This window comes from Lagopus muta, chromosome 3 (genome assembly GCF_023343835.1).
Source record: "Lagopus muta isolate bLagMut1 chromosome 3, bLagMut1 primary, whole genome shotgun sequence".
In the NCBI taxonomy this organism is placed as follows: Eukaryota; Metazoa; Chordata; class Aves; order Galliformes; family Phasianidae; genus Lagopus; species Lagopus muta.
The window spans coordinates 80,980,291-81,003,783 of record NC_064435.1 but is presented as its reverse complement, the minus strand read 5'-3'; the positions used below and the strand labels follow the sequence as shown (position 1 = coordinate 81,003,783).

Here is a 23,493-nt window from a genome sequence, read left to right as displayed (position 1 = left end):
AATGAATCCATAGTCAGACCATCTCCTCAAGGATTTTTTTTTCAGTGGGAATGCTGTTGCCCAGGCTCCAGGTGTTTTTCCTGGCCATTTTCTCCAAGGAATTATCCTATATAATTACAGCCTTGGCAGCTCATAGACTGAAACTGGGAGGGGAGAGAAAACTGCAAAGGCACAGAAAGCATTTAGCTTGTGGTTTGTAATGTACCTAGCGTATGGACTGCATTGAGAGAATTGCTTTGTGCTTTGGGACCAGAGACAGGTGAATGAATGCTGAAGAGTTCTTCAGGCAGTGTGACTTAACCTCTTTTCCCTCCTGATGTATTATTTGCAAATGGTTTACTACTTTTTCTTCTTTTTTTTTTTTTCTTTTTAAAATGAAAGTCTTTGCTATTCATCTTTGTGCAAATGTCAGCCTTTGAGAACAAATAAGGGTCTTTCTGAATTCTGAAGCAAGAGGTCTATGACCACTGCGCAAGGCTAAGACCAAGCGGGAAAGGCTGGCTACGGCCCTTAGTCCCTTCCCAGCCCACTCAGCAGGTTTGGGGCCATGCCTTGTGGCTGCATGAGCTGGTGTCACCACAGCATTGATGTAATCCTTCCTCCATGGTTGCCTGTCTGTGTGTCCACCTCCTCTACAGAGCCTCCCATGAGCTCCCTCCTCTCACTTGAGCCATGACCTGAGCTCCCAGCCCCCGGCCTTGTGAACCTCGCCGGCCATGCAGGGCTGTGTGGTGCAGTGCTGTCCTTTTTGTAAATCTGAGCTTTTTTGGTGAGCTGTTCAGATGGCAATTAATTTTGGTATGGACAGTTTAGAGCCCTGTTGCCTTTAGCCAGCTGTATCTAGGTTTCCAAAAATGATTTTAAAAAAGACGTGGAAGCTTTTGGGACTAACGGCTCTCAGCACATGCATGGAAGACAAATGCAATCCTGACTTATGCCGTACTTCATCTGCTTATGGTGTCACACCAGAAACATTTTCTGCTCTGCTCCAGAAGCATTTCCAGCCACACTGGTTTTCAGATTAAAAGACATAAACAGGTGTTTGTCCCTTCAGGTTCTAGAGGGGAAAAGCCTCGTGACAGGTGAGGGAGGTGATTTTCCCTCTCTACTCCACACTAATGAGGCCCCCCCGAGTTCTAGGGCCCCCAGCACAGTAAAGATGTGGAGCTGTTGGAACAGGTGCGAGGTTGGCCACAAGGATGGTCAGAGGACTGGAGCGCCTCTCCAGTGAAGACAGGCTGAGGGAGGAGGGAGCTGGGCTTGTTCAGCCTGGAGAAGAATGGGCTCCAGGGAGACCTCATTGTCTTCCAGATTCCTTAAGGAGTCTTAAAAACAGAAGGGATTTAGACTTTTTACATGGTAGTGATAGGACAAGGGGGAACAGTTTTAAGCTAAAAGAGGGGAGATTTAGGTTCAGCATTAGGAGGAAATTCTTTACTCAGAAGGTGATGAGGCAGTGGCACAGCTACCCAGAGAAGCTGTGGGTGCCCCATCCCTGGAGGCGCTTATGGCCAGGTTGGATGGGGACCGGGGCAGCCCTGCCTGAAGCAGGGGATTCAGAACAGATCAATCTTTAATATCCCTTACAACCCAAGCCAATCTATGATTCTGTGATCTAGAAGGATTAAAACATTCTAGGAGTGCATGTTGCTCTGTTAGGGACTAAACAGGGCCTTTGCTGCAGTGATGGAGGGTGGAGCAAGAAGGTCAGTGTGTGAATCAGCAGTGGAGTTCTGAGTGCTCTGAAATCTGTCCTTATAGTTAGTGCACCAAAAATTGTTCACTTGAGTGTCCTTTTCTTGAGCTTGTTCTTGTTGTGATTGGGGGCAGCCAGCATTGGTGGTTTGTTTCTTATTCCCTTGGCTAATATTTGAAAAATTCCCATGAGTTTTCTAAATAGTACAGTGAGAGACCTTTACAGAACAACAAAGTGATTTGATTTTTTTCCCCCAGTATCTCTAGTGGGTTTATTTTGCACAATCACGCTCATTCTCTCATGAATTTCTTTCATGCACAATTTTGCATCCCTGTGCTCACAGCCACCAGATTTGCTATGTGTATGTGGTCTTTGTAGCACAGAGGACATGAGACAGTGGCTGCTGAGCCCTCATCACATCCTGAGGCTGTTCTTGGCAGACAGCAACAACCCAGTTTGGGTCTTTCGCACTCATGAGGGCACTGATGTTGTTTAGAATTTTTTGCTTCATTGGTTTCTCTCATCTCTCATAACTCTCAGACAGACTTAATGAATTTAATTTCTCTGATCTTTTTCCCCTCTTGGTCATGATAATTTATGACCATGATCACGTTCTTCACATCTTTTGGATACCTTTAGGTTTGTCCTTTCTCCTTTTACTTGGGTGAAGTCACAGTAGGGCTGCGACTGACATGTTGGATATGTGCCAGTCCCATGCTCTGCCTATTTCTGGTGCCAGCTCATTTGCTCCTCTCACACACTGTCACAGTGGTTTTGTTCATCACCAGTCTTAACACTTGTCTTGCAGGTTACTGCGTGAGGCTGACTGCAGCAATGTGTCTGGGCCTTGTTCTGTTCCCTCGGTGCCTGGGGACATCTCTGTACGTCCTATGTGGTTAGCCATGGGATTACATTGAGTGCAGCACACAACCACCAGAAATGGTTGATGCCCTTGTCAGAGGACATGGTTCACATTGTCTCTCTGTGTGGCAGGTTTGCAGACTGTAAGGCTAGTGTTCATTGATTTGCTCATTTCACTAGTGAAATGGCACACAGATAGACTTCCAGAGCAGAGTTCTGCCTTTCATTTCTGTGTCTCCCATAAGAGTCTGGGCTGTGCACTGAAGCTCGTGATGTGTGTGTGTCTCATGTTAGTGGTGCATGCAGGGCCCACAGCTGCATTGCATGTGTGGGGAGGCACTTGTCTTTGGGAGCAGAACTATGGGGCAAATAAGCAAAATCTTTTCAGTGCCTCTCTCCTTGCCCACACAGTGTTTTCCAAGAGCAACTGGATGAATCCAGGAGTTTATAATACTGGTGGTAATTTCTGTGTCAAGGGTTTGCTTGACTCTACACTCAGCAAGACATTTGAGGTGAAAGCCTTTTTGCTGAAAGGGAGAGCTGGAGTTTTCTCACTGGATTTGCCAGAGAGCTGATTTCTGCCTTGCAATGATTTCACATGGGTTGGTAATGTCTCTTGTGGACTGGGTGAGCACAGTGCAGCACTGGTGAGAGCATCAGGAAGCCCTGCTAGTTCTGCGTAGAGGTGCTGCAGTGGCTTTACTGACAGGGCTGGAAAAAGCCCGACTGCTAAATGCTTGCTAAAAACAGCAGCACTGAATATTTTATTGTATCAAATCGAAGACAGAGGTTGTGGAAAGTCAGTAGACTGTCCTGATATATAGAACATTTCAACAGAGATGCAATATTTCATTTAAGCAGAGGACTTGCTGATGATGCTTTAAGGTCATGCTCACCCAACTACTGCAAGGACTTTTTTCCCCCTTTCCAGCTCTTCCAGAGGAAAAGGCAAAAAAAGGCCTGTGATTATCCAGAAAAAAAAAAACATAAATGCCAGGCTACCTCTGAAGTGTACCCTGAAGTGATTTCCATCCTATGCAATGACTGGCTGCTGCATGTGGAGTTACACATATTATGCTCCAGTGATTCCAAAGAGCATAAGTTTTTTATTTTGGTGCCTCTTCCTGACGTCATGAAAATGTTGTTCTTGTCTCAGTGAATTTTTGTTATCTTACACTAACCTGAGCAATGCGATTGAAATGCTAAAGTTTCACCTATTTAATGCAGACTTCCTGTTTCTATAGCAACAAAAGTCATCCTTGCACTTAGTGGAGGCATGCTGGAGCATGAGTGACTGCAACTTCAGGGCATGGGAAAACAAACAGAAACACTTTGACTTGACGATCAGGACAATAAAATGGAAGTGAACTCTTTGCACAATTAAAAAAAAGTCACCAAGGCTTGGAATACTTCATTAGTAAGGTTGAAGCCATATTAATGTCATAAGAAGTCCTGTGTTTTAATCTCATTTCCCTAATTAAAATGTAAAAGGCCTTTATAGCAAGTGAGAGTCTTTGAGGGTTCTTTCTCCCCTTCTTTTCCAAAGCTGTTGTGTTTCTGGTTAATCTAACGAAAGTTTGGGCTGCTTCACAACAGATACATTTCCCTTTTGTGTTGACAAAAAAGCATCAGTGTTCTTTGCTACTGGCCAAAGGAAAAGGAAACAAACAGCATGTGGTGCTTAATCCTATATTTGATCTGCAGGCAGCCAGTTCCTTGTCAGTGAGTTTAGATCTGTGATATAGCGATAAGTGCTGAACAAGCTACAGATCAGAGAGTGAATAAATGGGCAGCTTCCTATTGTCTTACGGCTTTCCAATTACAATTTTAACAACCATTACATCATAATTTAAAATAACTATAGGAAACATCCTAAGGTAAAACACCAGCGCTGACAGCAACACATCATGAGTGTTTATGAGCTTGTGTTTCTGTATCAGCATACTGATAAGTACTCCACAACAGTTGTGGCAGGTTTATTGTGCTTGGATATTAATCTGTAGAAGTGAATGTAGGCAAGTGAGGAATATGAAATAGGGGGTTCTGTTGTATTCCTACTAGTGGAAACATTATTTATGTTTGGATATATTTGAAAAAGACAGTCCGAATTTTATCTTCAGGGTCTTCAAAAAGAAAAAGAAAAAGCCGCCCTTCTGACAAACTCATTTTCTCAAGAACAAAGGTAGCCACAAGTCAGGTTTTAAGGAAGCTTTTAACCTACTGGCATCACTTGTCACAGGGCAGCTGAAACAACTGATGCTAGCAGTGATGATGGTAATTCGCCGTACAACAAAAGGAAGGGAGGCAGGATAAGGCAGATATAAGCCTGTCTTGTTTGAAAGTTGATCAAGACTAGTCATTATGAAAACAAAAACCAAACCCAGAAACAATCCACTCAGCATCTGGCTTGAAACCAGCTTAGTTGCAGCATGTTTAGCTGTGAGAAGCTAGCATCCTGTAGGAGCTGGGATCCTGCTGAGGGCTGTGCTCTTCTGCCTCCAGGAGACTGATTGGGAAAGTGTCTGGTATCTTTGAGAATTGGGAAAAGGCTCTACGTGACATCTGTGGATCATCTTTCATCTTCTAGTCTCCTTAAATGTTTCTGAGGGGAAGGAGGCATAGGCTGACGATCAGAGATGCAGCAGGTCTGCAGGAGATGCAGTATGTGCATAGAAGTTGCACATGTTGGCACCACAGCCTGCTGCTAATGAGCTTCCCTATTGCTGCGAGGGTATTAGAAGCCCACGTACGTGAGGAAACAGGATTTATGGGATGGTACATAACTCTGACCGACGGTCTTGACGCTAAGTCTGTGGAATTTCATGAAGCTGGGCAACCTGCTGTGGGGAGGTGCTCCTTTGGAGGGCTCTAAATGCATTGCATGTGCTCTGTGTTTCAGGGATAGAGCTCTGCCCTCCTTCACACCGGTTCATGATCACCATGGTGGCGAGCTTCATTGAGATGGCAGGACAGTTCCTGATGCCTGGGCTGGCTGCTCTCTGCAGGGACTGGCAGGTCCTCCAAGCCGTCATCATCTGTCCCTTCCTGCTGATGCTGCTCTACTGGGTGTAAGTATTTCTTCCCCTTTGGGTCAAAGGCAGCACAAGTTCCTAATGCTGGAGGTGCCTGGAAGTAAGAGTGCTTCCCCATACGTATAAATTATTACCTTGTTCTTCTACTCATTTTGTGTGAAGTTTTGACTGTGAAGTAAGAAGGAATAATGGTATAGCTTACTGTAATAGCCGTAAGTTTTACATGTTGATGTGTCAGGACTCAGTAGGTGAGTATTCTGCTGGGCAGAAAGTTGTACTTTGTATTTTCTCTGGCAGTCGCTTCTACTTTATAGATGCAAAAGGACGCGTCCCAGCTTAACTGCTTCAAATTGTAGCTGTGCAGCTCAGTTTTCTCCTTAAACCTGCACTGTGGTTCTGGGCAGTCACTGTTCATTCCTTTGGCCTCAGTTAGCCCATCTAGGTTAAAAATAACACACCTCCTCTTGTGAGCATTACGGCTGGGCCCAGTGTGTGCCGAGGTGGCCAGCTCTTGAGCCTCCCTGCTAGGTTTTGCCCTAGCAAATTACTGTGTGCTAGGCTGACAGCCAGGTGGCTGGCCTGCACTGGGCAGCGTTCCCACAGGTCGCTTCTCTGTCCTGGCTCCTTCTGCTCTTCACTGCCAGCCCTATGGGCTGTGCTTTGGCAAAGGGCTCCAGGCCTGGTGCTGCCTGTCCTGGGGAAGTGGGGAGCTCTATCCCCACCAGAACTTCATCAACCTCCCAAAAACGTGTCTTTTTGCTTCTGTCTTAAGAGTGACACACAGTGGTGGCATAACATAGCAGAGACTTGCAAGAGCAGGGTTGTATAAAACTATAACAGTGAGAACAGACTAGATAAGTAATTTTAAAGTAATGCTGGCTGCATTTAAATATTTAGTTGCTGTGGACTGGAAAAGGAGAAAGTTGATGGTTGTAACACCTAGCAAGTTGCAATGTGTAAGAACTTGTTATGATGCATAACAATTAAGTTCTGTATTTTTTCTGTTCTTGGGTAAAGATAGAGTTCTCATCCATTCATCACTGTAACTGCTTAAGTAGAAATCTCTTTGCCCATCTCTGAGCTCACATAGGTGAACAATGCTTGTTGATATCTGTGTCCAAGCAGAATGAAGATATCTAACAGACATGATAGACAGGGTGAGTCCCCAGTAGTCATCTGGACGTAGCATGCTCCCCACATGGCTAAGGCAGAATCTCCTGCATTTCTTCTGAGAATTCAAAGGGACCTCTTCACAAGGGATCATAGTAACAGCAAATGCTACAACTTGTTTCCAAATCTGCAAGAGCTTTGTGGTGTTTTGGCTGGGCAGGACAGGCAGAGAACACAAATTAATCCCGCTTAGATGATACGTGATACAGCACACACGAGTAATAGGCAAAGCAGCAGAATTTACTTTGCCTGGGGTTTTTGCATTTGCTGAAATGGGCTCTGGTTAGGACAGCTGTTCAGTTACACTGTGGTATGTATAAACTCATCTAAATACACTCACACGTATGTATACTTTACCTACAATTAAGTTCTTGCTAAGGGTGAGATCCATATTGCAGTAACCTTAAAAAATATTACCTAACAGTACAATTGACTGCTCCACTGCTTAGAAGAGCTGGGGCAGCATTTGCAGCAAGGGTCAGTGCTTCGTGAAGGAAGTATGAGGTTTACTGTATATTTGAAGTTAAAAGAAGCTGATAAATTCATTCTTAGAGAGATCTTTTGGAAAATAAATGAAAATGAGGCCAAAGCAAGAGGAAAAAAAAAAAAGTCTGTTCTGAAAGTATCTGTATTGATGGAAGTGCAGGGCTTTGGTGGTGGTGGTGGCTGGTGGGGGTTTTTGGCTGGTTTTTTTTTTTAGATCTTTATTTTGTGTTGCTTTTGTTTGTTTGATTGTTTGTTTTAAATGAAAATGAAATGAACTTACCTGAAAAACATAGGGAAGAATTAAGCTGGAGAATTCAGGCGAATGTCAGCACTTGAGGGAAACAAGCAGATGAAAACAAACTCCTTTATATTATAACTGTATGTGCATTTCTGTGTATGCTTGTAAGGCAACTCAGTTAACATAATCTTGTCTTTACTGGGAGAAACTTTTATAGCAGCAACTGAACTTTATCTGGAGTGCACACCATACTCACCCATGTAAAAGAATGCCTTAAAATCTGCATGTTAGGAAGAAGATTTTTAACGTGTTTAAAAATTTAAAAATTCTGTTCCATTATAATCCTGGAAAGCAATTTTTCACTTTTTAATCTCCATCTTTACAAGAGAATTCAAATCACTTCTGCCATATGTTTTCCTTCTGTGGCCTGAATTATCCTGTGTAACTGCACAGCTCATCAGCTCATCGCCTGGCAGCGAATGTCCCCTGCATAAAGTGCTTCCTCCTTCTCCGTGTTCTTTCACAATGGTATTAATAGGCAGAACTCCTGTAATATGTTATAAAATTCTAATATGACCTATCTCAAGGTGATAGGATGGTTCCTGTATTATTTGTGGATCAGTGTAAAAGTGGAATGTCACCAATTCCTGTGCCCTGAGCCTTTTTTCTTTTACGTTTTTTAACAGATGATTTTTCCACTTTTTGAAAATAGTTATGTTAGCTACTATACTGAATGAGCAGCGACCCGCTATACTTTTCCTCTGGCAGAAAGTGGGGAGCAACCCTAATGTGTTTTCCATCTCTGAAGTATTTTCCCAGAGTCTCTACGGTGGCTGATGGCTACGCAGCAGTTTGAGGCATCCAAGGAACTTATCCTGCAGCTCACTCGCAAGAACAGGATGAACACGGAAAGCGACATCAAAGGAGTGGTGCCTGGTGAGTACAGCATGAATCCGGCCATTCAGGCAAAATCATTTTCTGAAGTTATTATCCAGAATTAAACAGTCTATTTACTGCCTGTAAAAATCATTCCACTTACTCGTTAATTTTGTTGTTCTTGAAAAACTGCTCTAAAGTCCAGAACCATCTTTAAAATTACAGTCTGATGAACAGTTCTAGTAATTACATCTCATCTGGCAGTGCCATATGCTTTTAGGAGCATCTTTTGGATGGTTTTACCATGGCTGCAGTGTGTCAGCTCAGTGTGCCTCTGGTAACTGTTGTAAGGAAGCTTCTAGCTGGGGTCCTGCCCGTCACACAGAGACGGGTGAGACGGCAGCACCCAAGCCACAATTTCCAAAACGTCAGCCACATGGCAGAACTAAATCACATCCTATTTCTGTATCAAATCTTGAGCCTGTTCTATCTGAGCAGTGCTGTCCTGGGGGCTTCTGATCCTACAGTCTTGGTAGCGTGCATAAATACCCATTTACAGTGTCTCTTGCAGACATCCTGTTTGCCAAAAAACTGTGGAAGTGTTTTTGGTTGATTTTTCACTATTTCATACTCTATGTACTCTTACCTCAGGAGCTGCAGGGGTACCTCACCTGCACGCCTGCCTACTGTTAGGAGTGATGCTTTCCCTAACCTGGCTGTAGAACGAGGCTTTATTTTTTCTGGAAACATTAAGATGAGAAGAGTGCCAAGTGGGTTAAATGAGTTTAACTAAAGATTTTGGAAGGGCCTTCTCTCTTTGTAGGTGTAAGGGGGCACTGATAATGTCAGTGAGGACATGAGAAAAGTAGAAATCCTGAGTCAAGAATTTGATCAAACTGCAGTCGTTACGTGTCTGGGTGGGTCTGTAAGCAGAAGAGAGTACATTTCTGTTTTTGTGTGTTGTAATCACAAAGACATCATTGCTGTAGCAGGGAATGGTAAAAAAGCCTGTACTTGTCTGTGTGAGAGGATGCCATTCAGCCTGATGCTGATAAGTCCTATTTCTTCTTAAATCTATTGCTGAGCTTTCTTGTCTGCATGGAAAGGGTTTTTGTTTGTGATTTCTTTTATTCTCTGAAATGGCTGGGAAACATTTTGCTTCAGTTCAGGTCTGTTGTGTTGCTGTTTAGTGTTAGTGATAGTAGTCTTGTGTGACTGAGTGACTCAATGTGCTGTCCCATACAGTCTCTTCCAGCTAGAAACCCCAGTGTAATTCTACTCACTTGTAACAGTCAAATTAGTATACCTTGTGTAACAGATTGTTACTGGAGTTGTATGTACACTTCTTGGCAGCTTATAGCAGTTCTATAACAGAAAGAATTAGCATTCAAATGGATGAAGTATTTCTGAGATGGAAGAAAATGCAATTCTGAATTGTGGTCCAAGGAGTGAAGAGGTGTATTTTCCCTTCTGAAGAACTGTACTCTCTCATTGTTGCAAGAAAGTTTTTAGTTGTCCCTTTGGTTATGCTACACATAGTGGAGACCAACCTTCTGTATTCTCTTTGTGCTGTAGAGAGGTGGCCCATGTGTTAGCAGAAAAAAAAATTAAAAACTTGTTTGGTCTGTTTGAGCAGTTTTCCAGTGTTCTTCTAGAAGATGCCTCTAAGGAGAAGAATGAATTGTCTGAATAGCGGTCACATTGGGGTTGTGATAACAGCCTTTCTGACTGGAGGCCAGCATGGACAGCTGATGGGTAGTGCTTAGCCCACAAAGCAGCAGGCAAACATTAAAGCTGGACAAGAGACATGGATTGGGGTTGAGAGCACTGTAAATTAACATTACACTCATTTTCTCAGTGACCTGAGCAGTGTCTCTCAGGGAACGGTGCTCTTTGACATTTTATCAATGACATAGATGGTGATTAAGTGCACCCTTACCAAGTTTGTTGTTGACACCAAGCTGAGCAGTGCAGTTGATGCAGCAGAAGCAAGGGGTGCTATCGAGTGGAGCCTTGATAAACTTGAAAGGTGGGCCCATGTAAACCTGGTAAGATTCAACATAGCCAAGTGTAAAATGTTACAGTTGGGTCAGGGTAATCCCAGATATGTATACAGATTGGGAGAAGAACTCCTTGGGGGTAGCCTTGCTGAGGAGGATTTAGCAGTTCTGATAGATTAAAAACATTACATGAGCTAGCAGTGTGCTTGCAGCCTGGAAAGCCAGCAGTATCCTGGGCTGCATCAGAAGGGAGTTGACCAGCAGGGAGAGGGAGGGGATTATCCCCCTTTCCTCTACCCTCGTGAGGCTCCAGCTACAGTACTGCACCCAGCTCTGGGGGCCCCAGCACAGGAAAGATGTCAGGCATTTGGAATGGGTCCAGCAGAGGGTCATGAAGATGACTCAAGGGCTGAAGCACCTCTCCTCTGAAGACAGGCTGAAGGATCCAGGCTTGTTCAGTCTGGAGAAGAAAAAGCCGATATGAGGGAGACCTCATTATGGCCTTCCAATATTTAATGAGAGACTATAAACAGAAGGGAAATCAACTTTATTCATGGGTAGATAATGACAGGACAAAGAGAAATGGCTTTAAACTAAAAGAAGATTTAAATTAGATCTCTGGGAGGAAATTTTTTGCTGAGAGAGTGGTGAGATGCTGGGACAGATTGCCCAGAGAGGCTGTGGATGCCCCATCCCTGGAGGTGTTCAAGGCCAGGTTGAATGGGGCACTGAGCAGCCTGATCTAGTACTTGATCTAACAGTTGACAGCCCTGCCTGTAGGGTTTGGAACTTAATGATTCTTGAGGTCTTTTCTGATCCAAGCTATTTTGTGATTCTGTGACTGCCCTAAGGATGTGAAAGCAGTGTATGTTCTGAACTGCAAAACAAATGGATGGTTGCCTCCTTAGCAAGGGCTTTGTTCTGGGACAACTGGTACACCTTTTGATTTTGGCTATGAACAGTTTGCCATCTTGAGATTTGGTGGTTAATGCAGTTGTGTTTTCTTCTTTAACACAAGAAAAGTAGAGAATTTCTGTGAAAGCCCACCCTGGTATCATTTTGCCTATCTTCTTTGGTGAATGATGGTCTGGATGTTCCCTAACAGAAAAAAAAAACAAAACTGCTTGACTGGACAGAATATCGAAAATGGTTTCTGTTGCTCAACTCTAGATGAAAACAAACCAGAAGGGTGTTGTGGATGTAGTGTGTGTAGACATTGCTTTCTAAGGTAGAGCCATTCAGTGGAAGAAGGCACAAAAACGTTTTTGCAGCTTGGAGAAATAATACTGATGGAATTACAAAAGTGTATGATGGTGACAAGTATTGTGTGTGCATATGAATGCTGATTGCAGTTAGGAAAGCTGTGCTTTTCAGGGGATTTTTCTTTGAATTAAAAAAAAAAAAAAAGTTCACCTTATGTTTGAGTCAGTCTGCTTTCCTAATATGAGAAAATAACTACAAAACCTTTGATTGTAGCCTCAGGCCACCACAGCTACAACTACAGTACTGTGTACAGACTGGGATAGATGAAGAGCTAGGTGTATTAGACAGAGGAAGAAAGCAAGTTTCCTAGCTCAGTAATACAGGGTGGCTTCATGTGATGCTGCTCCATATACAAACCTGCTGGACGTGTTCCTTTACAAGATCTTGCTTCTTGGTTGTTTATTAGTGCCAAGCTTAAATACCCCGTGCAACCCCAGGGGTTAGTCAGGTACATTGTGGGAAATTCAGTTCAAACCATTGGAATAAAGGCAGCCTTTAAGTCTCACGGACAAAAGAGATTTCTGTGTTAAAGGAAACCAGCCAGCAGGCAGTGATTTCTGTTGCCCTCTTGAATATCCGATCAGTTTTCAGAAGGGGCTCGTTTTTTTCCTGACAGTCCTCCCTTGTCCGCCAGTGGCAGCTGATGGAGTTTGTGCAGCTCCTTCAAGGCGTGCCATACAGGAAAAGTAGTGAGCAACAAGAGTAAGAGTGATGAATGTAAGTCTTCTTTTGCTGGCTGGATATACAGAAGTGGAGGAGGAGCTCATGCATGTATTGGCTGCATGTATCCCTGTGAAGACAGTAACGACCTGACAGCTACAGGATTTGAAGTGGGAATGGGGTAGAAGGGAGCACTGTACTGAGGATGTGCCTTGTGGTGCCACGGAGAAAAGCCAAATATGCTGTAAAATAAAATAAAAAGTAAAAACAAAGAAACAACTGGGTGGTGATCAGCTTCTCTTAAAGCTTGACTGAATTTCAGTGGGAGCTGGGCATGGAGGGCTCGCAGCAAACCCTGGTGCTCTCAATGCCTGTGTGAACAGAGCATGGATGTGGGCCGAGGAGAGGAAACCAATCAGAGGAGGAAAGCACTAAGAGGGACTGCTAATAGAGAGGTGAGGGAGTAGTACAGTGAAAAGAGCTGTGGGGGCAAAGTATGAAGATAGTTGAAGGTGACCTCCACGGGAAAAGGCAACGGGAGACAGAGGGCATTAATGGCTGTAGAGGAAGGAAGAAGGAGAGCTAGGGCACAAAGACCAAGGCTGTGACCATTTGCTTCCTTCTCCCTCCAGAACAAGTTGTCAAGCCCTAGGACGCAGTCTCAACATTCTTCTCCTGTGAAACCCACTTCTAAAATGTGTGCCTTACCCCTCTGCTGCCCAGCTTGCTTGAGCATCCCTCCATAGCTCCAGCCACAGGTAGCTGTAACGCCTGTGTAGGCATCTGAAACATGATGGCCCAAATACAGCTCCACACAGTGACATTTGTCCAGCTCCACACAATGACATCTTCTGTTGTTGTTTTGGTTTGATTTTTTTTGGTGGTTGTTTTTTTGGTAAGGTGAGCGGAATGTAAACACTGGCAAGTCAGGCTCTCAGAAATGCAAAAAGTCAGGTTGTCTGGGCAACCCTTGTTTGGCCTCCTGGCACGAAGATAAGATGCTACAGCCTTTAATAACATGACTGCAACCTATTTTTTCACAGGACATAGGATGGATGAATCAGTGCATAGGATGGACGATGCTGTGGGAATGAAGCTGTTGTCTGTTCCTCATTTGTTGCAGAATTTGGAAGGTGTGTAGTGAATGAGCCAGAGGGTTGCAGGAGGAAAGAGGGCAGTCTTGGGGGAACGAAGCTGAATAGCTCCTGAAGAGCTGTACTCGTGTCTGTGTCCACCAGGGATGTTCGTGCACAATGATAGAATATTCCCTGCAATTAAGCTCTTCTAGTTGTCACCAATGATTGTTTCTTCGGTGTGTGTCTCTATGGCATGTATTTCTGGGGCTTGGTTTGCAGAAAGGTAGATTGTTTATTTCAGTACCTACAATGAATATTGCATGCAGAGAATTCTGAGCAACCCAGCACTCATCTTTCTCAAGCTATACTCCTAAAAATGCTGAGTGATTTTTTCTCATTCTAGACATTATTCCTCTGCATTTCATCTCCCTGCATTGCAAAACTGGAATAATCTTAGGAGAAAGCAGTGGAGGTGATTTCATTGATATTTATGAAGCACGTGAATATTCTGACAGCACTGTGGGAATGTCTCTGAGGAAAGCTACGGTTTTGTATTCACTGTGAGGTCCGAATAATAAGGCAGAGGGGCACGTCTTGAATGAGAAAGGTAGAGAATATCATTAATAGCTGCTCGTTTTCTGACTGCACTGAACATTTTGGAAGAGAAAACTAATCTGAGATCATCTAATTAAGTGCTGTATCATAATGTGTATGAGCAACTGAAAATTGCAATGGCAGCCTTGTGTCTGGCTTTTCCCACCTTTTTTTGAATGTAATTAGAAACACGGGATTGAAACAAATTATTGCAGTCAGTCCTTTGTGGTTGCAGTCAATGAGTTACGCAGTTGCTCTTATTACCCGAGATTCATCTTAAATGCTGTTAGCTTTTTTGTCCCATGCTTTTGTTGGAAAGCCATTCCCTCATTCAAATCACTCTTACGCTTGGCTGCGTTTTAGCATTCAGTTCAGATATGCTGTAGCTGTCCAGATTCTTTGTCTTTTTTCTGTTCCCATTTGCTCCTGTTCTGCAACTGGCTCTATCTTAATTTTCTTATTCTCTTCTCCTATACTGTATCAGCAGACAGCTGGAGTTCTTCTCTATCTCCTTCTTTGATAAATAGACTTACCAAGGCTTCAGTTTCTCAAATGTTGGTGACCAGAACTGTAAAAGAGCACCCATATTTTGTTGGCTGAATTGCAAATACTTTATGAATGCAACATAAGGGTGCCATATAGTTAGAGATCAAGCAGCCTAGAGCCAGCGGCACTGCAGTCCTTGTTAAAAGCTCATATTCCAGCAGAAGCATTTCTCTTCAATCGCTGAGTTGTATTTTGCATTTCCAACTTGCTTTTGCCACACACGATCTCAGGTTCATCCATTTATCTCTGTGGGCCCATTTCTGTGCTGAACGGCTGATAGCGCCTCGCTGTCATCAGCAGTCATCGTTGACACATTCCTAAGTTTTGTGCCAAACTCCCTACTGAGTTTATTAAATATTGTTTTCATTTTTGAGAATAACACAAATCACCCAGCAGTAGTCTTCTCCATCCCGCTGTCATCTCCATTTTTCTGTCCCTTTTTGCTGCCTTTCCATCAGTCAGCTCTTTACCCGGCTCATATCTTTGTATGCGACTTGATAGCCTTCAATACTCCTCCAACATTAGGCTTTTCAAAAATACAGTACGCCAGGCTGCTAGTCACTGAAGACAAAAGCAAGCACAGGTGAGTTTCTGGAGACAGAAATCCTGGGAAGCACGAACAGCCCTGCTCACCAGCAGCTCATTGTGGCTGTGGCAGGTTGCTCAGCTCTGCATTTCAGCCCTGTCTGCTTCCTGCTGCAGAGCTGTTGAGCTCTGGGGACCAATAGAGCCTTTCTCTTATGCTTCCATAGCTCTTTTCATGTTCAAAACACTACTGACAGTAGCACTTAGCAGCCAGAAAATCCAGCAACACTCTGTCACCATATGACGTTTGTCACCTTGGACATCCTTTTTCAAGAGTTTGTTTCAAACTTTGTCTGTTTTACCTTTGCCAAGCAGTGCAGAGATGGGTGGCTTCGTTTGAAGCCTTGAGAGATGCTTTACAATTTTGAAAGCCGTGGTCTTGAGATGCTGTGGATCCCATGAGAATCCAGCAGCTCTGGGAGCTGTAGGCTGATGGGGTTCCCCTCCCTGTGAGACTGTCAGAATGTCCCAGTGAATAGCTTTAATTTCCACTGAGACATGAAGAGTTAGCATGCTGACAGTTTTCTTACTGAGTCCTTGAATAGGAAGCCTGCAGTGTGTGTGGGCTCCGGAGTATGGGAAACTCATAATGGGCCTCTGAGTACATAGGGAAAAACGTTTTTTTGTTTTCCACGCTCGCCTTTCTGGCGTATCAGAATGAAATGTTTAATGCAAATTTCTTCTGAACCGGTGACTTCAGTGCAAAATCAGAGAAAAAGTTGGGGGAGGGGGAGGTTTCCTGCTGTAACTGGCAGAGCAATAGTTTGCTTCCACGTGACTTTAATGGACATTGGCTTGACTTTTAAGATCGTGTCATTGACCTGCAGTGTTTAGACAGCCAAGGAGCTGCCAGGGCCCTGCTGCTGCTCTCCTGATGGCCAATCACAGTCACATACTTCATTTGTTGCAATCTCAGTGATGTTTTGTCTATTGTAAATGTTTGTGTGGGGGTGGACGAGTTAGTTTTTCAGTTGGTTTTTTGTTCTTGTTGTTGTTGTTGGTTGGTATATATATAAAGGATGGAGAAAGCCATCAGAAAGATACATGATATTAGAGACTTGGGGACAGCCAGTCTTCTGAAGGTAGTGACTTGTGAGTAGACTTGGATTTTTTGGAAATAGAAAAGATGGGGGGAAAAATAAGTGGTAGAGCCTGAAGATCCCACCAACATTACATGAAAGAATGGAAATGGCACCTGATTTAAATATATATATTTATGTATCGTGTCCTCTTAATTTCATTTAACTAAGTTGTGGCTCAGCAAAGCACAGATTGACAATGAAAAGTGACTTTGAGAAACACAAACACCCAAACTGGGAAAGCCCAAAGAGCGTGGCATTAGGGACAGTCTTCTGCTGATAGAGAAGGAGATGTTTTGCTTTGGAAGTCCAGATCTGGTCGTACTTAAGCAGACAGAGGGAGAAGCCTCGTGCCCCCAAGAAGTCTGTACAGTGTGTATTGTGTGGGCATTGATTTTTGTTGTTTCTCTTGAGCCAGATTAGTCAACAGTCATCCTCTGTTGAGCTCTTCAAAACCTTGTGCTTTTTCTTCTGCTTTGTTTGACTTTTTCAGTGCATAAGGTTTAGCATGGGCTCAATTATAGACTTTACAACACTGTCTTATCTGCTTTAGTTGTTCTGAATTATTTTCTTCCCATTTAATCCTTTCCAGAATCTTGCTACAGAAATCACTTTGACCTTGCTCTTTGAGATTAAGTACCACCATTTTTATTGCTTTCTTTTTTAAGATAGCCCTGATCCGTTGTGAGCCTGCTGTGTGCTTCTGTCTTGCAAATATTAATTTGACCAATTTCCTCTTTTGCTGTGCTATTATGATTCTGTGGGCCTCATGCTGCATGGATGCTGGGGAGAATGGATATTATCAGGTATAAGAAGGCTAGTGCCATAATATCCTGCTGAAGTACAGTCATTAAGTACAACGAAATACCTTTCATTTCTTTTCTCAGAAACGTTCCCTGTAGTTACAGCAGATAGGTGACCAGGAGTGACCTGTGAGCAGCGTGACTATTTGCATCTAAATAGTGTTTCTTTGGTTTATTATTTTTATGACACTGTTTTCCAGTAACAGCAGACAAACACATCTTTTGTTTTGCTTGTAATTTAGAGTTGGTCTATCTCATTTCTCTGTAGTGGTTCGCTTTTTTCTCCTTTTCTTTTTCCTCCTCTCTGTCTTGCATCTCTTGAAGGGATTACTGTTCAGTGAGTAGAGCAGAGGCCAGGGCAGTGCAATGTGGGCAGCTGAGGACACTGGGCTGATTGCCCATGCACAAAGGGAATGGAAGCAGGGTGCCGAATGGGGCCCTGCTGCTGTGGAGCAGGCTGGAAAGCAGCAGTAGAAGTCTTTGCCCTAAAAAACAGTTGTGATTTGCACTCCTGGGATGCAACGTTTTTGTAATTCTGCTGTGATTTCTGCTTGCAGCAGGCTTCCTGCCCTCCTGGTTATCTCACTGCTCTTGTATCTTAGAATCATTCAGCTGGAAAAGATCTCTAGTCCAAACTGCCAACCCGTCCCCACCATGCCCACTAACCCTGTTCTCAGTGCCACATCTTGAACACCTCCAGGAATGGTGACTTCACTGCTTCCCATAGCTTGGGAACATTGCCTCTGTTGCATCCTAGGTAGGAAGGAGTTCACTTTCAGTCTCTGAGCTAATGATCTTTTGGAACTGAGCAGTGTCTTGTTTTATCCTACACCAAGGAGAGTATCAGATGCAATATTTGAGAGGTTTGTGTGTTATTACAGAATTGGAAATAGAAGTTGTCTTGCAGTTAGCTCAGCGGTTTAAGGACGTGACACAGCTTTAGTTTTGAAAAAGTCACTGATGATGCTCAGGATTTTTTCCCTAAGGAAATGTCTTCAGTGTAGGGCATCTTTCAAAATGATTTCAAATATTTCAAACATGAGGGGGAGGAGGATGAACTGGCATAGTGCTATGAGCACTTGGCTTAAACACAGGTATCAGAAAAAACTGAGAGGATTCCCCCACAAATCAGGTTGGAACTCCAGTCCTTCCCAGTGGATTTCAGATATGTGTTACAGAAATGCACAAATTCTAACACAACTCAGGGACCTTTTATGAGCATGGTGCTGCCCGTGAGTATTTAGAAGTCAGCAGAATCCTGAAGATCTTCACAACATTTTGCTTGCTAGGACCACGTTCCATACTGCCTGCTTTCTAGATAACATTCTCACATGCAGGAAGGCTGTTGTCTGAAGGGACTCTTGGGCAGTTCTTCAGCCTTAAGGCAGTGGTTGCTGAGGGAAGCCTGGAAGAAGAGCAAAACCTGGGGTGGAATTCAGGCAGGCAGTTGTGCTTCTTGTAACTTGCACTAGTGTAACCATCAGCAGTATCCTACTCTCCAGAACATCCCTGAGATACCAGTAGTTCACTAAGCTGCTCCTTCTCTTTGTCATCATTGAAAGAATAGAATCAGTAAGGTTAGAAGAGGCAACTAAGATCATCTGGTTCAAACTATCAACCCATGCCACTAACCATGCCCCTCAGTGCCACATCTGTGCATTTCCTGAATACCTCCAGGGACAGTGGAGGTATTCATTACTTCCCTGGGCAACCCATTCCAGTGCTTTACTACTCCTTCTTAGAAGACATTTTTCCAAACATCAAACCTGAGCCTCTCTTGGTGCAACTTAAGGCCATTAACTCTCCTATCACTATTCTATTAGTCCTATCACTAGTTACCAAATAATTTGGTTCATTTGTTTTGTTTCAGAGCTGGAAAAGGAGATCACTAGGAGATCGAAGAAAGTCTGCATTATCAAAGTGGTGGGAACCAGGAACCTGTGGAAAAACATTGTGGTATTGTGTGTGAACTCGTAAGTCTCGTATTGTGTTTCTGTTTGAGTATTTTTATGGTTGGTGAACTGAAAGCAACAATGGGAAATGATAGGGGCTCTCTAGTGAGGGAATTTTAGCTTGAGCCTCTGGTAAAAACCATGGAGAAGTACCAGCTGTTGCAGGGAAACTATTTTATGTGGCAAAGTGGAGGAAGTGGTCATTTCAGACAGCAGCACCAGTTGTCATGCTGCAAGTGCACTGCCATCAGAACTGCTCTGACAGATCTCACACAACCACATGCTTACTCTTGCAAACATCTGCTGCTGACATCCTGGAGGGGATTTTTGAAATCATTAATACCACAGGAGCACAAGCTGATATAGCTGCGTCGCAGAGGAAGATGTTGCTTACCAGCAAACTCCTTTGTACAACAGTGCCCTTGATGTGGCCTCAAAAAGAAACTGTAAAGTTGTTTCAAATCTCTCTAATCAAGAATAGAGCAGTGCAATCCCTGTGTCCTGAAGCTTCAGCTAGTATGTGCTTATGTGTGCAAAGTGAGGCCTCTGCCTGAGAATTTTGCTGGTTACAGTCTCTGAGACCTGTCCAAAATTGAGCACTCTGTTTAAAGCAAATGGATAGGCTGTAGATTTAGCCTCTAATGAAATCCAGCTTATAGAAAGGATATTTTCTAATTTTTCTAGAATGCCCATTTGAATTTGGTTCTGAGATTTTTTCAGTGGGAAGTGGGAGCAGACTGGACATCTGCACATCCTCTGTTCTCCTTAGGAAGTCTGCAGTGCTCTTGTGGCTTTTTCTTCCCCAGTTCGTGGCCCCACTCTGCAGCCATTGTCCCTGCTAATAGGGGTGTGAACCAGTCTTAACACAGAGAAGACAGCTGCTGAAAGGCATGCAGTTTCTGCATTGGTTGTGGAACCAACTCTCTTTTTAGGGCTTTACATTCCTCTTTGCCATCTATCAGTATTTGGCCTGGTTCTGAAGCAGTGTTTTGTTCTTAGGCTAAGCAAGCATGTTGAATAACCAGAGTTAGCTGTTGTATACTCAGTGAATATACAGATGTTATAATTATGAAATACAAGAGAGTTTAGCTAAGCAGGTTATTACACCAAAGAAAGAATAGATAGAGTGCTTACCCCTATGCTAGACTCACTGTAAAACTCCAAAGGAGGGATCTCCAGGAAAGAGATCCTTCCCCACTGGTAGTCAGCTCTTAAATGGGATCTAGGAGAAGTGGAGCCAGGCTCCACCGCTTCCAGCAGCACAGGTGAATTGCCTTCACCTGTGCTCTCAGGGCTGACTCATTGCTCGCCTTGGGTGATCAATCACAGGTTCAGGCTGTGATTCAGCAGTTCCCATACAGCTGTATGTGGAAATACGGGGGAATTCTCCCTTTCACCCACACCATTTCTAGTGACACGTATTTGGAGATTCCCTAACCCAGAACTAGGGAGCCCACAGAGCGACCTAGAGCAATAGCGTATGGAGGCTGTTTGCCATTCGTATGGAGTGTGCAGCTGATGTGTGTTTAAGGAAATTGCTTTCATGTTTGTCTTTACGAGGTGGGAAAAAATAAATCTAAGTTCTGTTGATTCTGTTGCATGGGGCTGTACTAAGTTTTAGTAGTGTGGATGAGGCATAGAGGAAGAACCTTTCTCAGGGAGTAGTGAGTTATGGAGGCAGATAAATGTCTTCAGTTTCAGCAAGATAACTGAGCAATTCGTGGGGAAGCAGACTGGGTAGCAAAGCACAGATGATAAGGTAATCTAGTTTATTGGTTATGGCCTAAATATCAACCTTAGCAAGCATGTGTGCATGTAAGCAGGAGAAAGGGAGAAGATAGAAGCTGGTTAATGCTGCTCCATTATTAAAAAATGGAGGAGGAGATGGTTGGACTAGATGATCTTATAGGTCGTTTCCAACCTTGTGATTCTGTGATGCTATGATTCTATGATTTTTCTAGTTAATATTTCACTTAGAAGGAGGTGTTGTCTAGGTATCCAAAGCAGGTGACATTCCTCTATAATGGCAGGTAACTGCATAGCTGCTTGTTGTTGGGGGGAGGAGTGCAGTGCTGGAGGAAGTGTTCTTGAACTCTGGTGTTGATTCACAAGGTAGCAAGAAGAATTCCCTAGGCTCCGAGTAGTCACGCACTCAGCAATTGTGTATTCCCCAGCTGTTTCTGTGCTTAAATACCCAGTTTACACTGATAATGCTTCAAGTTGCTGACACTCAGGAGGATAGAGGTGTATCACTATAATGTACCTGCCATTCATTTTTAGAGACCTGGCTCTGCAGCTGTGAGGCACCATCAATTTGACATGAGCTTGCAGCAGGTTTGTCAGGTGTAGGTGCTGGGGCAGGAGGCCCTTCCCTGCAGGAGTACTGCTGCTGCCCTGGGGTTGTTGAGTTGAGAGCATCAACCTCCTGCTAAAGCCGTGCTGGTGCAGTGCAGCATGGCACCACACACTGTGACGTGTGGGCTTCTCACAGTGATTTCTCTGCCTCCAGCCTCCCTGCTCTCCCTTCTTTGTCTTCTTTATTTTTTCTTTCTTGCATTGAGAGGAAAGGACAGGGAGAAGAGGAATATAACAGTGCAACGAGATGTGGAAGGTTGGCATCATGAAGAACCTTCTAAAAGGAGAGAGATTGCTCTAATGTGATACACGTGTGTAGGCTGAACTAGGGGTTATTATTTCATCATAGTAATAATCATTGAAGAACGATGTGTGGCTTTGAATGCTTATTTCTAAGGGGTTTTCAGTTGTAACAGGCTAATGTGGGGGGTGAGATGCCATCTGTAGTAGGATGCAGTGCCGTGGGCAGGAGGGTCTTTCTGGAAGAGGTTTTTGTATTGTGCACATTTTGCTGCCCAAGCACACGGGTTGCTTTGTCACAGCAGTGCTGGTTGAGTGGGGTCAGCAGTTGGGTATGTTGGAAATAGTTTGAGGAGGGGTTCCAAAATGTGTTGGGAAAACCAGTCACAGAATCTTAGAGTCACAGAATATCCCAAGTTGGAAGAGACCATAAGGATCATTGAGTTGGTAATAAGAGTCCTTACAAAGTTTATCATATCCTGATCTTGACCAAAAGCTTTGCAAATAAAGACAGTAGATTGCAAATCTCCGCTTGAATAAGGATTTTTTTAAGTGATTTTAGTGATGTCTTATTTTAATGATAGCACCTGGAAAGCTAACTAGAAATGGGTCTTTTTGCAGTCGGCGTTGTATTCTCACAGCAGAAATGCTTCCCACGTGAATATATTCCTGTGCTGAGTTACATTGCAGTACGTGGTCCTGATCTCTGGCTGTCCTTTCCCTAGGCTGACTGGCTACGGCATTCACCACTGTTTTGCAAAAAGCATGATGGGGCACGAAGCGAAGATGACGATTACCCAGAACTTCTATGCAGACTACTATACCATGGCTGGGATTGCGCTGGCATCCTGCCTGGCCATGTGCCCCGTGGTTGGGTTCCTGGGGAGGAGAGGAGGCCTCCTGCTCTTCATGATCCTTACAGCTCTGGCATCGCTTCTTCAGCTGGGCCTTCTGAACTGTGAGTTGGAGATGCGCTTCTCAGGACCGCGGGAGGCTGAGTGTGGCATGTAGGGGTAAAAAGGTCACAGCAGTTGATGGTGGAAAGTCTGACAGCCAAGTAGCTGTGTGGGAACATGGCTGATTGCTATGCCGTGTGATCTGCTGACAGTGATAGCAGAAGTGTCACTTAGAGTATAGTATATTTTGGCTCCCTTTTATCAGTTAAAGTAGAACATCATTAGGTGCTCATAGGAGTCTCCTTTTCGATGTTTCCTTGCACTGGGCAGGTACAGAGATTTACACTCTGCCGGAGTTAACAGTTCACTCTCAAATGTTGGATGAAGGTTCTCCATGTTTTTGTTTTTTTTAATGGGAGGGGAGAATTTATTTTAGCATGTTCATAGAGTTGATGGAAAATGTTATGCAGTTTAGGTCGATTCCCCCCCACCTCCAAGGATCTTTGGATAAGGGACCAGGGAATGTTTCCATTACCTTTCTCAGATTTGATGTGCAGTACACCTGCTTAGCTTCAGCAGCTGAATTTATCTAAGGATTCTCCAAACAATTGTTGCCTTAGATTCATTAAGAAGAGGAATTGTGTTCTGGATGAGTCCCAGTGGTGAAGCTCATTGAGTGTTGGTGCTGCTTCTAGTTCTGTCACGTAAAGACCAGCAAACAAAAACGTATTTATTTCAGTGAAATGTGCTTTGGGAAAAGAGCTGTGTAAGGGCTTGGGATGGAAGGAACCTTCCCACTTGGGTCTGCTTTCTACATGGCCTCTAAAAGAAGCAGAAGTTAAAGCAACAGGTGCATGTCTTCTGCCTAATCTGGCCATCTTGCTACTTCCAAGTAATGTGAGGGTAGCAGTGAAACACAGCTGAGGAGCCCTACTTCTGCTGTGGCATGTGTGCAAGATCTACGTGTATATGTAGGTATGATTTAGGAGGTGATGCAGCTTGTCAGAGCGATTGTTCCTTTCAAAAGCAAGAGTTTCTCCCCCTCCTCTGGCTGCTATTGGGAGACCGAGACGTGCCTCTGGACA

At 43.8% G+C, this 23,493-nt stretch overlaps 1 protein-coding gene across 2 annotated transcripts in view; it reads left to right on the top strand.

The window, feature by feature from the left end:
• The window catches only part of SLC22A23 (solute carrier family 22 member 23), a 94,080-nt gene that overhangs the window by 62,404 nt on the left and 8,183 nt on the right, over positions 1-23,493 (top strand). The window contains exons 4-8 of one of the 2 annotated variants that reach the window (XM_048938469.1): positions 5,457-5,625; positions 8,292-8,419; positions 13,326-13,415; positions 18,836-18,938; positions 22,238-22,470. In XM_048938469.1, coding sequence (XP_048794426.1) covers positions 5,457-5,625; positions 8,292-8,419; positions 13,326-13,415; positions 18,836-18,938; positions 22,238-22,470 — 723 coding nt within the window. The remainder of the gene's footprint in view (positions 1-5,456; positions 5,626-8,291; positions 8,420-13,325; positions 13,416-18,835; positions 18,939-22,237; positions 22,471-23,493) is intronic. The other variant, XM_048938470.1, reaches the window with a different exon arrangement.